This window comes from Camelus bactrianus, chromosome 11, assembly GCF_048773025.1.
Source record: "Camelus bactrianus isolate YW-2024 breed Bactrian camel chromosome 11, ASM4877302v1, whole genome shotgun sequence".
Taxonomy (NCBI): domain Eukaryota; kingdom Metazoa; phylum Chordata; class Mammalia; order Artiodactyla; family Camelidae; genus Camelus; species Camelus bactrianus.
Genome location: NC_133549.1, coordinates 42,198,058 through 42,211,855, shown reverse-complemented (window position 1 = coordinate 42,211,855; position 13,798 = coordinate 42,198,058). Strand labels below are relative to the sequence as shown.

The window sequence follows — 13,798 nt, the reverse complement described above, 5'->3', positions numbered from 1 at the left end:
CCTCCCCTTTGTCAAGTCCCTGACCCCTCCACACTTACTATGGCCATGGGGTGGTAATGAGCTCCCATAAATTTAGCATCCATCCTTCTGGAATGTTCACACTCTCATAGTCATCAGGTGGTTTTTTCTTTCACTAGCTTAAATATTTTTCCTTGATAAGTAGCAATTCCCTTTTCCACAAAGTTTCATTTTGTATACTTAGCCAACAGCAAGGAAAACCTCCACCATGTGGGTAGGGCTCTGCTCTCTGCTTGTCCAGACATGCCAGACAATGTAACATGTTAACACTTCTTTCCCTGGGCTTCTTTCCTTCTGTTCAGACACAGAGTTACTGGTTTACTCTTGAGAAACGGATTATTTTATGTAGCTGGTTGTCAATCTGAGAGGCCTGGGATTATTTTCCCATACATCTTGGTCTTTAAATTTTTTGTTTGTTTGTTTTATTTGTTTTTATTTATTTTTAAAACTAAAGTTTAGAATATTATTGTTGGAGCCTTACATCATTAAAGGAAACCTTGAAACAAACAAGTTATAATTCTGCTACCCTATCAAAACTGTTTCATTTTGTCCTATTTCCTTCTCTCTGTGCATCTGTGTGTAATTTCTACAAAATTGTAGTCATACTACATATTCAATTTAGAATTTTTGTTTTTGACTTAAGTAATACATTGTTCAAAATTTTAGAAACCCTAGGCAGAGTATAGATGACACAGGTCATCACAGGGCTGTGAATGGACTGAGGTCTCACAAACAAGGAAGGAGGGTAGAGGGCCAGAGAAAAAGCTGACTCAGAGGTCAAAAAAAGCAGAACCAACTAGCAGGGTGATGATTTGGCCGATTTTGTGTGTCTGGAGCAAAGGAGACGATTGCCTCATCTCCTGGCACTGCCCAGCCTTGCCTATTTGTCAAAGAAGTTTCTATTTAAACAAAACCAACTATGTAGTTCCACTCCATTTCTCTGAGATGTTTGCTGTCAGTGTGGAAGCTCTGAATATTAATATTAGATAATCTCAAGAATTTTTAAAGAACTTGTCTTTTCTTTTAACTTGTTTTCTGATCACTTCTTTTAATAATGCCTAGATCTATCCTGTGCTTATGAAGTCATTGCTATCTCTGAGGCAGCGATAGTTGTTGTAATAAGTGTAACTATCACTGCAAGAACCTGTTTTGTATAACTAATGCTTTGTTAATTTATTAGCATTTGTGAGCAATGTTCAAAATGGGTTTTGAATCACCTGGCCTGTATTTTGAATTTATTAGCACTAGGTTTTATTTCTTTGCCAAAGGCCTAGGCTAATAGAATTTATTCCACCTCCTTTTTATTTTGTAATGGAAATACCTTTAAAGAATTACAAAATAATATTAAAGAAAAAAACTTTATTACAGGAAATTTCACATGTATATATAAGTAGATAGAACAATATAAAGAATCCCCATTTACTTACCACCCAGCTTCAACAGTTGTCAATGTTTTGCCATAAAAAAGTTTTTTTTTTTTTTAAATGGAGATACTGGGGATTGAACCCAGGACCTCGTGCATGCTAAGCATGCAGTTCTACCACTGAGCTATACCCACCCCCTCAAAAAAGTTTTTTTTAAACAAAGAAAAAATATTGAATTTTAGAAAATGAAAATTCGGCCCTATCTTGTGCAATACCTGAAGAGTGTTTTGTTTTTTAACATAAATTTGGATCATATTATATGTACTGTTTTGTAACCTATTAAAACTCAAATTATGTTGGACATCTTTTCATGTCAATACATGTAGATGTAAATTGACCTCATTTCTTTTAATATCTGTATAGTATTACATTGTATGAATATACCATAAATTATTTAACCAGTCCCTACTGGTGTACACTTAGGTTATTTCCAGTTTTTCATTGTTATGAATAATGCTGCAATATTCTTCCTCTTTGTATTCTTATCTGATGATTTCCTTTCAATAGATGTCTAAAAATGTAATAGCTAGGTCAGAGGTTAAGCACATTAAAATTTTTGATACATAGTCCAAGATTGCCCTTTAGAAAAGTTGTACCAATAATTTACATTCCAAGCAGCAGTGTGTGTTGGTGCCCATTCTTCCATATTATCACTATGACCAGCAAGCCTTCTTCAATGGATAGTTTAGAAGCATATCCAATGAGGAGGGCAAAATAGCACCTCTGGTTCCCCATGTGAAATTCTTATTGTAAAAATTTATTATGTATAACAATGAGCTTTTTTAGAAACTATGTTTGATGTTATATTGGAAGATTATTACTTTAAGTGTAATTTTTACTTTTAAGTGCTAACAATGTTCCAAGTCATGCCGACAACCAGTAAAGCCAGTGGAATATTTTTGTAATGAATAATTTTTTTGAAATCCAAGATACTTGCTCTTGTTTTTAACCAACATTTCTTTTTAGATTCATATTATTACTTCTAGCTTTGTTTCTTTGGTTTCTTTATCTGATAATACCAATAATGTAAAACATTAGAGGACAAAAAAGCTCTATAGATAGTAAGCTTCAAACATTATCCCCAGATTATGACCTTTGGATTTTGATTCTGATCTGGGTTTGCAAATGATAAGATTTTTGTTTTAAAAAAATCAACCCTTGAAATATGGAAAAGAAGATTTAAAAGTTAATTGTTAATTTATGTAAAGGATCATGTAAAAACTTGTAGGCCTAACAGTGCTTATTATGTGGTGATATGAGACATTGTTTCTGTATTGCATAAGATCTGAGGGTGAGATTGTGTTCCTCAGTCCAACAGCCTCCTTTCATAGTAGTTAGGAATAGTGTAATTACACCTATTTTATAGATTATGAAACTGTGCTTCAGTTTCCTGAAGCTTTTCCATAGTTAGCCTATGAGAGGCACAGAACTATAATCTCATCTTTTAATATTATTTGAATTGTAATACTATATTAAAGAAAAGTATTACTATTATTACCATATTGCCTTTTAAGAAGGAGGCTATACTTTTGAGACATTTTAAACCTTTGAAATCTAAGTGGGTACCAAACAAAAGCAGGATCAGGTGGCTTGGGGAGGTGAACGGTGAGGTCTAACAAGGCTAAGCGGAAGATCAAGTTGAGGCTGTTTGTGAGAAGAGAGTTTAACCATTAACTTTTAGGTTTTTTTGTTCTTTCTTACAGAAAGCAATTGGCTATCTTGGCTGATCTAGTGAAAGATTTACCTCTGGAGTTTGACTTCCTCTTTTCGCAGTCTCAGGCAGAAGTGATCTCTGGGAAGCAGGAAGGTACTGGGCCTTGAGGGGTAAATTCTGCACTTTTGGGTTTGTAGTTTTGGGGTGGAGTTGAATCCATATTCTCACGTGGCCCCAGTGTGACCTGTATGATGAATTATGTTTCCATTTCTTGATAAAGACAATCTTTTATGTCTTCCAGTTGCAGTTGACATAAAGGAAAAGATTTACAATCTCAGTGTTGCATTTTTCAGTCCTAAAATTTCCATTTGGTTTTATTATATTTATTTGCTGAGACTTTCTTTCTTTCCATTCATTGTAAGAGTGCTTTTGTTTCCTGGTTGTATAGCTGCTTTAATATCTTTATTTGGTAATTCCAACTCCTATGTCATCTCAGGGTTGGCATCTTTTCCCTTATGAGTTGAGATTTTCGTAATTCTTTTATGCCAAGTCATTTTATATTGTATCCTGGACATTTTGAATTGTTACATTGTGAGACTGTGGGTCTTGTCTCAGTCTATAAAGAGAATGTTGTTGTTTTTTGTTTTAGCAGGCTGGTTAGGTTCAGGCCTTAAGTTCTGACCTGTCTTATGTGGGCTGTGATTCTGCTGATTCACTTTTCAAAAAGCCTTGGCCTTGCTGTTTGGATTTGTTTCATGTGTGTGCCAATCTGAAACCTGGGCATAGCCCATACAAATGGGTTATCTAGCCAGTAGTTGAGTTCTCAAAACCTTTGATATATTATTTAGAGTTGGATCATGCATGTGAGCCCAGAAGTTCATAAACCACTTTATTCCCTACTCTCCGCAATCTCCCTGATACCTTCTGGTTCACCGAGGCTCACTGTCCTCTGGTCAGAAAGCCAGGGGTTTGATTTGCTCACTCTGCTATGCATTTCCTGTGACTGCCTCTGTATCCAGAGCTAAGTGGTAGAGGACAGAGGGAGAAAAACAAACAACAGGGATTTGCCCCAACTCTTGAGGCTATAGCTCCAGACCAGATGGTTTCTTAGGGGAAAAAATGGGAAACTCACCACTGGTTTGGTGGTACTTTAAATTCTGTTCTCTGTCACGGTGTACCCACTATCACTTACTTCCAGAGTTCTCAGAAAGCTGCTCATACATTCTATCCAGAGCTCATGCTTGTATTCAGCGGAGAGACGGGGTGGAGTGTGCTTAATTCCATCTTGCCCAGAACCAGATCTCCAAGATTTACATCTTTTAACATTTGTTTTTACACATTAATTTCTATTCATTGTATGAAATTTAGAAAATGCAAATAATTTTAAAAGGGAAAAACATCACAAGGTAAGAGATTTTAAATTCATACACTGAGATTATGGAGTAAAATACTATCATCACTTTTTTCCAAGAAAAGGAGGAAAAGAGCAGCCCTAGGAAAGATGTGTATGTGCTATAGCAGTAGAGAATTAAGCAAGGGCTTTTATATTTCTTACTTAGGAGTTTATGCATGGATTGGAATCAACTTTGTTTTGGGAAGATTCGACCATGAGGATGGTGAGTAATGTTGTCTTCTTATGACAGTTCTAAGGACTGAAGTGTTTATATCATAACCTATCAGTAACACATAAGTGCTAATTTTGATTTATCATTTTTTTTTCTTTCTTTCTTCAAAACTTAAGATGCTTCATCCTCTAGTCATTTTTTGATTTCCACACTCATTCCATACAGTACGGGGTTTTTTTCCCTATTGGATTTTTAAAAACAAACCTTAGACATATCATTTCATCTTCATGTACTTCAATAACACTCTAACAGATAAGGAGTTTCAAAACAAACAAAAGTATCCACAGTTTCATTTTTAAACTTAACAAAGTTAACAATTCCTAATATCATGTAATATCCATCTAATACCCAGGTAGCGAGTTCCCTGATCATGTCAAGAATATTTATTTGTAGTTGTCTTGTTCAAATCAGAATCTGAACATAGATCACAAATTATATTTGATTGGTCTCTCTCTCTCTTTTTTTTTTTTTTGGTGAGGGGAGATGATTAGGTTTGTTTGTTTGTTTGTTTGCTTATTTATTTCAAATGGAGGTATACTGGGGATTTAACCCAGGATCTTGTGCATACTAGACACACACTCTACCACTGAGTTATACCTTCCCACCTAATAGGTCTCTTTTAATCTGTAACAGTTAAGCTTCTTCCCTCAACTCTTTTTTTCAAATCATTCATTTAACCAAAAAAAACCTGATTAAAACTGGGTCACTTGGTAGAATGAATTAGCCACATTCTGGATTTGGTTGACTGCATCTTTGTAGGGTATTTAACATGTTTCTCATCCCCTCTTATGTCCTATAAACTGGAGATTAGATACAGAAGCTTGATTAGACTTAGATTAGGTTCTTTTGGCAAGAGTAAGTTATAGATGGTGCTAAGTGTTTCCTGCTACATCACATAAGGACTTTTATAATATCTGGTTGTCTTTCTTTCAGTCATATTAAGGCTGAGCAGGTATTTGGGGTTCAGGTATTATCAGCCTGATCAGATCTGTTATAAAAATTCTCCATCTACTTTTCACCAAATGGTTAGAGCATCCAATTGTGATTGTGGCTTAGACTTATTTTTTCATTAGAGGTTGCAAAATGGTGATTCTTCTACTTCTGTCATTCCTTCTTCATTTAACAATTAAGATTTTTATGTAATGAAATTTTCTTCACTGACCATTTGGTTACCCTGAATGTAGTTCTTATGAGAAAGACAGAATAAACCCTTGATTCTTTCCTTTTATTTATCAAGTTTTTGAATAATGACTTTGTGTTCAAGCAACTCCCAGAGGTAACCACTGAAGCTTGGGGCTTTTTTTTTTTTTCCCCAGTGTCATTATGAACTTGTGGATTTTAAGTATTTGATGCATTATAGTCCATCACATCATTATTCTTTTTGCTGCTCAAATTATACCATCTTTGCCCAGTAGGAGCACCTTTAAGTTGGCTCTTGTACCCTTTTAACATGATCCCAATAATCTTCTATTTCGCTGGCTTTTTGGCACACTAAGGTATTCTATACTCATCTTGTATTTTTTCTACCCTAGACCTGGCATCAGTCATTTTTTAAGGAGCCCTTGTTTCTTTTAGTGGAAAATGATATTTACAGACCATGGTCTAGACGCCAGGGGTGCTCATTGCTCCTGGATTATCTTTGTTTCTAGGCCTTTTCAGTGGACAGAGCTAGGAAATACGTATTTTTTTAGAAAGATAAAAATATAAACAACAGGGTCCTACTGTATAGCACAGAGAACTATATTCAATATCTTGTAATAACATAATGAAAAAGAATATGAAAGACTATATATGTGTATAACTGAATCATTATGCTGTACACCAGAAACTAACACAGCATTATAAATCAACTGTACTTCAGTTAAAATTATTCAATCAATCATGATCTCATAGTGATAGTTCTAATTCATATTTAAGGTTATAAAGTTATTGTTCAATTTCTTTGATTTTATATTAAAATCAAATCCTTTCTCTCTTATGCTGAATATTTGTTTTTAGAGCTATTAACATAAATGTTTATTTGCTTTATTCATAACATATATTTAATGTTTTAAAAATAATAATACCAATAATATTACCAGTAAAATTACTGGAATGCACTTTTAAGATATTTATTTGTTTCTTTTGCCATTAAGCTATATTTTACAAGAGATATACAGTCAAAATACCAAGTTTTAAGTCACTTGAGTAATGATTTTCTGTGTAGTATACAGTTAAGTTAGGTTAATTTGTTTCAGTTTATTTTCAATTTTTAAGGGATTTCATGTTTTTGATTTTTTTTTGGTCTTTTTTTACTTAATTTTGGCTTTTAATTACTAGACCCCTTATTTATTTCAGAATCAGAATCTGAGGCTCCCCAGGAATTGGCAACAGGGCGCAGAAGGACGGTGGGGATACTGGATATGGGAGGAGCCTCTCTCCAGATTGCTTATGAAGTTCCTACCTCAACTTCTGTTCTTCCTCCACAACAGGTATTTTATTATTAGGGGAAATTCGGTTGCTAAGAATGCCAGTATTTAAAGAAGTAAGGGCACTGTCTGGTCTGAGTCCAAGTATTTGTTCAGATCCACACTAACTTGTGTTATCTTGGGTAGGTTACCTCTCTGAACCTCAGTTTCCTCATGTATAAAAAGAGAATAATAGTATCTGCTTCATAATGTTGTGAGGATGGAATAACACCACGGTGTAAAGCACTTAGCAAGCTGCCCAGCAGGTATTAAGTGTTTAGTACATTTTAGCAATTATAGTTATGCTACCTATCTCCAGGAGTTGCCTGAGGATTAAACATGATTGTATAAGTCATGGACCACAGCATTTGATACATGCTTGTTCATTAAATTGTTATTCCCTTTTCCTTTACTGATGGTTCCATTCTTGTGCTTCTATTATTCCTTACCTGATTTGAATGTAAAGAATGTATTTTGAGGGAGAAGTTTCATCACATGGAGGAAAAAGAAATTAAACATTTTTTGAGTCCCTATTATGTGCAAGAAATAAAGCATGTTACACTGCCCCTGCCAAAGCCTGTGACTTCTCAGTGGAGACAGCCTATGATAACAGGCAGGCCATGATGGTGCTATCATTTGAGCAGGGTTTCTCACCAATGACACTGCTGACATTTTAGGCCACATAAGTCTGTTGTGGATGACTGTCCTGTGCATCACATGATGTTTAGCAGCATCCCTGGCCTTTATCTGACACAGTAATGTCCCCCTCTTCCCCAGTCTCCCAATTTTGACAGTCAAAAATGTCCTCAGACTGCCAAATGCCCCTGGAGGTGCAGAATCACCCTGGTTGAGAACCTTAGATCTAAAAAGAACTGTGGTGATTTGGGAACTTGGCAGGGTCAACTCCATTTGCAAAGGCTTGAATAGGAGCCATGCTGGCTTCATAGAAAGTAAGGTATTAAAATATTTACCTGGTCCTTGGATGATAGTAGGCTTTTGCATAGTGGAGTCTGAGGAAAGGCCATCTGCATGGAGGGAGCAGTCTGCACAAAGACACAGAAAAAGCAGCAGAGAGCCCTGGATGTCCAGGGAATGATGAATAGCCTGTTACAGTATGGGATTTTCAAGTGTGGTAATAGAGAAGGCTGGGAAGATGAGATGAAGTTAGATCATGAGGAGTCTTGCTTGCCGTGCTAGAGGATTTGGTTTGTATATCTGTAGATAGTGGGGAACTAGCAAAGATTTTTGAGTAGAGCAGTCCAATGGGCCTCAGTTTCATCGTCTATGAAATAATTAAACTCTGACGGTCCTTCCCAGCTCTGAATTGTGTGACTGTGTTAATTTTGTGACTGGGTTCCAATCTGTTTTTTTAAGAAAGTAATTTTGGTGTCAGTAGGAGAAAGAACTATAGGTCAGGGAACCTTGGGTGAGAAATGATAAAGAGCTAAACTAGACAAGGTAAGTGGAAATAGAAGGGAACGGACAGTTTTCAAGGTATATTTTGAAGTTAAAAAAAAAAACAACAGTGTAATGTGGTGATGTGGGAAGGGCAGGGAGGGATGCCAGTGATGCTGAGGGTCCAGCCTACATAACCGAAAGGGTGACAAATGCAGTGACTAAGTGAGAGACCAGAGCGGAAAGGGCAGGGTTGATGCTAAGCACACCAGTATGGTTTGAGTGAGAGAGTCCTGGTCTCTTGCTCTGAAGTCCTATAATGATAAGTTCAATTTTGGATATGTTGAATTTGAGATATCTGAGGAATGTATATGTCTAGATATCTAGCAGACTATTGGAAATACGGGTTTTGCAATCAGCAGAGGAGTCTGTGGTGGGGCTGGAGATTTCGGGAACTAAGTTGTGAGACTCTTAGTCATATTTGTTAGTATATATTCAACAGGTAAAATGAAAGCATGGTTCTGATGCTAAGGAATGGGTGATAGGTGGCACTGAGCTTTAAAGTCATAAATGGCTTAAAGTTGTAAACAGACACATAGCAATATAATGGATCTGTGTGCTTAGTTAAAATAAGGAAAGAAACAATGAGACATAAAACAATGCACTTTAAATTTTTAAAATAATCCTAAATTCTTACTTTTTTGTATAATTCACAAAGTTGTGCACATTCACAAAATTACACAATCACCACTGTCAAATTCCAGAACATTTCATCACTCTAAACAGAAACTCCATGTTCACTAGCAGTCACTCACTATTCCCCTTTCCCCAGCCCTGACAACCACTAATCTACTTTGTCTCCTATGGATTTGCCTATTCTGGGTGTTTCATATACATGGAATCATACAATATGTGGCCTTTTGTGCTGGACTTTCATTTAGCAAAATGTTTTCAAGATTCATTCATGCTGTGGCAGGTCGGTACTTTATTTCCTTCATGGCTGCATAGCATTCCATTGTATGACCAGGGCACATTTTGTTTATCTACTCATCATCTGAGGGACATTTAGGTTGTTTCCAGTTTTTGGCTGTTACGGATAATGCTCCTGTGAATATTCACATACACATTTTTGTGTAGATGTAAGTTTTCAGTTCTTTTGAGTATATACCTAGGATTGGAATTGCTGGGCACAATAGCGTTTCTATAAATTAAAAATAAATACATTCAAAACAATCCCCTTTAGCAAAAATACATACAAACAAATATTACACATTAAAGCACATTTGAATGGTTGCCTTTGGCAGGGAGCTGGTGTGGGGGTAGGCATGAGGATAAAAGGGAGTAAACAAATAAAACAAAAGTGGGGCTTTGCCATGATAATGTGCCCTGAACTGAGGAATATGCTTAATTCAATCTCTATACCTGAAGTCAACAACAGCAGCAACAACAACACAGAGGTAAAATTGAACTTTTCCAATCCCCAGATCTGTCAGAGGGATCTTATTGATTAGTTTTAGAAAGGCCATAAAATAGATCTCCTGATCATCTGTAGCTCGTCTGTCAAATTCCTTAAAGTTGTTTTTGTCAAAGGGATTATTTTTCTGACTATAAAAATGGTACATTCCCACTTTGGGAAACTGGAAAATCAGAAAAGTACATGCAAGAAAATGACATTAACTATAATGATTCTACCTTCTGTATAGCTACACAAAGTATTTTAGTCTCTAATTTGGTATTTAGTCTCTGATTTGTTCCTTTTTGTGTAGTCATGTCATTTTATGTCTTTGTTTAAAATGATGCTGTGAGGATGAAAGAGTGCTATAAGACATTTTAAAGACAAGTCATAGCAAATGAAGCAATGTCATAGCTTTCTAGAAATCAACCAAAATTCACATTCCCTGTACATTGTAATACAGGAAGAAGCTGCGAAGATCTTGCTGGCTGAATTCAACCTGGGCTGTGATGTTCAACACACTGAACATGTGTACAGGGTTTACGTCACAACCTTTCTGGGTTTTGGAGGCAACTTTGCGCGGCAACGCTATGAAGACCTTTTGCTGAATGAAACTCTTAACAAAAACAGGTATGTGTGACATGGGATCTGTGATTTTTGAAATATAGTGTTGTCAGGCTGCAGACATTAGGAAGAAATAGTTACACTCTACTTAGACAGATACGTCCTTGCTCCCTCCTTCCTGACCACCCCTGCCAATAGGGTAGCGTCTCTTAGAGAACCTCTGTTAGTTGTCCCACTTGATCCGCGTGAGAGTGCCTTCTGATCCTTGTTATTAGGATGCAAAAAAGTATAGCAGCTTATTGTGGTGACTTCATGCTATGCCCATGTTCGGACATGGCATCACAGGATAAGTGAGATTAATTAAGTCACTAATTTAAATTGTGCAGAATGATGTAGCTCCTAGAGTGCATTCTACATGGAAGTGCTCAGGACGTGTATGATGAATTGCAGTAAAGTTGCATCTTATGTGGGACTTAGGGTCCATAGTGTGCATAAAAGATTAAAAGCGTGTGTGGTCAAAATTAACCTTTAAAATGTTCTCTTTAAGTCCAGAATGGCCATTTTTCCCTCCAATATTGGAGAGATCAGTGATTCTTCATTTGTGTACCAGATGAAGTATTTAGATCATAATGTACAAATAGTTGTGGGGATTTTTAGTATTTAAAATTATTTTATTATTATGCACATTAAAGGAAAGCATAATAGAGAGTAGAGTTCTTTTCCCCCATAAAATTATTTATCTCCATTTGTTTAGCTAGAAATGCTAGCCTGAAGAGATACTGGTATATCCCATTTGTAATAATTTCTCTATAGCAATCAACTGTCTTATATTGGGAGCATGTTAAAGAAAATATTGTCCCATAAGTCCTTTTTGTTTTTCTAAGTCTCAGCTCCCAAGAGTTCAAGGTGCTTTGGGATAACCTGCTTTCCTGGATGATTGATGAATGCATTAAAATCAGGGAGGGTGTTTGTATTCTGAAAATATTCTTAAATCCATACAGATGTTGCTTGGTTGTGGAGCTCAGATCACTCCTGCTGGCACTATGGCATTTGAAGAACAATTACTATGAAAGTTTCACACCAGTTTTGTTTTGTTCCTTCTTCATTAGCCTCTGTGTCTCCTTTTCCATTTTCTGGCTTTGTTGTTCTGCTGTTCTTTTTTCTCTGTCTGCTGTTTTCTGCTGCCTTGGAACAGGCTGCATCATCTTCTTCCTACACATTGGTATTTTCTTACCATGTATCTGAGTTACCTAGTTCAGAAGACTGATTATTCATCTTGTGTAGCTGCTAATCTATGCTTTAACGATTCTCTCTTTTTAATAACAATTTTCTGAGTTTTCCTTACAGGTGGTGTCACATCCTTGAAATAGGATCCACTTGTTCCAAAGCATTTCATTGTGCTAACACATTCCCATTCCCTCCTTCAGTCTTCACACTTGTGGGGGCATCTTCTTCCCAGGAAGTCCACTCTTCAACATCTGTCTTAGGAACTGATGAATAATTAACTGGTGTTGACAGAGTTATTTGGTCTCCACTTAATTTCTGTCCTTGGCCTGCATTTTTTCTTATTGAAGTATAGTCAGTTTACAATGTTGTGTCAGTTTCTGGTGTACACTGGCCTGCGTATTAATCTCTTTAGGAGGGAGACTACTGTTGCTAGACAAGTACAGACTTTAAACAACCAGAGCTGTGTGATGGCCGTGTTGGGAATCAAAATCTGCCCCTCCTTCCCCTCTCAGAGCCAGGCCTGTGGTCGGTCACTATTGCCAGCCATTTCCACTGCACCCCTAACACGGTCCCTCCTCAGGAAAATCCCCCTGCCCTTCCCACTTCACCTCCTCCCAGTTGTTTTTCTAAACATTAGAACTGTCCTCAACATGGTGAGATCTTTTCACTTTTAAGAGGCAAGTGGGAATGAAGACTAGATGGAGACCAACAGATTCACATCTCCAATTTCACTATATGCTGGGAAATACACATGTTGACTAAAAGGTTGAACAAAATTAATTACTGCCATATTTCTCTCCTTTCCTTCCCTCCATTTTCCCTTCCTTCCCTCCTTCCTTCCCTTACACCCTTCCCTCCCTTCCTTCCATTTTCTCTCTTTCTTTCTTTTCTTTCTCTAAATTGAATTTGCATCATTTAGGTGTTAACGTGATACAACTGCGTGGTAGAGCACCGCCCTTATTTTTAGGGGTGTCAGGTAAAGGAATAGTAAGACATCTGTGAAGCTGAGTACTGTAGTGATGTGATTTTGTCATTGTGACAGGTTGCTGGGCCAGAAGACAGGTCTGAGTCCCGACAATCCATTCCTGGATCCCTGCCTGCCTGTAGGACTCACAGATGTGGTGGAGAGGAACAGCCAGGCTCTGCATGTCCGAGGAAGAGGGGACTGGGCAGCTTGTGGGGCCATGCTGAGCCCCCTGCTGGCTCGCTCCAACACCAGCCAGGCCTCGCTGAACGGCATCTACCAGTCGCCAATTGACTTCAACAACAGCGAGTTCTACGGTTTCTCTGAGTTCTTTTACTGTACAGAGGATGTGTTGCGCATTGGTGGCCGCTACCACGGGCCAACATTTGCCAAGGCTGCTCAGGTAAATTATTAATAATTAAGATGACTCATGTTGGCGGCAGCCATTTATTGGATGCCTAACTTTGTGCCAGATGCTGTGCAAAGGGCTTTGCATGCCTGATCTCACTAGATTCCATGCAGGAGCCCTGTAAGGCCTCATCTGACAGATGAGGAAGTGGACTTAGAGATGTTAAGGAACCTGCTATGTTATACTGCCTTCTAAATTTAATTAAGCTTAGGTTTCATGGGTGTCCTGTCACCCAAATTATCACCCAGGACTTATATTATTGTGGTGGCTAATGGTTTTTTCTCCAACTTCCCAACAGTCCTCTTTAATATTTGTGGCCAAAAGTGTCATCTCCAGATATTTTTCCCTTGCTGGGTGTTCCCACATATAATGTACTTTTGGGGATGATGTCACACAGGTGGGCAAGTCCACTTTCATTTTCTTAACTTGAGCTATTAAGAGGCCAGAATGGTATAGGATCATTTGGAATATTGGAAAGATGTTGCAGAAAGCAATGATAGTGAAAGTATTGTTTAAATTTAAAATGCATAAGTAAACATTCACTTAGGGCACATTTAGGACGTAAGCATCTTATAGGCTTAAAGCATTAGTTACTCGGACAGGTAAAAATATAGCTAG

General features: G+C 37.3%; 1 protein-coding gene and 1 pseudogene across 4 annotated transcripts in view; one reads left to right on the top strand and one right to left on the bottom strand.

The window, feature by feature from the left end:
* The window catches only part of ENTPD7 (ectonucleoside triphosphate diphosphohydrolase 7), a 109,286-nt gene that overhangs the window by 86,953 nt on the left and 8,535 nt on the right, over positions 1 to 13,798 (top strand). For all 4 annotated transcript variants that reach the window (XM_074373782.1, XM_074373783.1, XM_010971065.3 and 1 more), the window contains 5 exons: positions 3,146 to 3,249; positions 4,656 to 4,712; positions 7,059 to 7,192; positions 10,480 to 10,646; positions 12,850 to 13,174. In XM_074373782.1, coding sequence (XP_074229883.1) covers positions 3,146 to 3,249; positions 4,656 to 4,712; positions 7,059 to 7,192; positions 10,480 to 10,646; positions 12,850 to 13,174 — 787 coding nt within the window. The remainder of the gene's footprint in view (positions 1 to 3,145; positions 3,250 to 4,655; positions 4,713 to 7,058; positions 7,193 to 10,479; positions 10,647 to 12,849; positions 13,175 to 13,798) is intronic.
* On the bottom strand, positions 10,642 to 12,164 carry LOC123613121 (receptor-binding cancer antigen expressed on SiSo cells pseudogene; annotated as a pseudogene).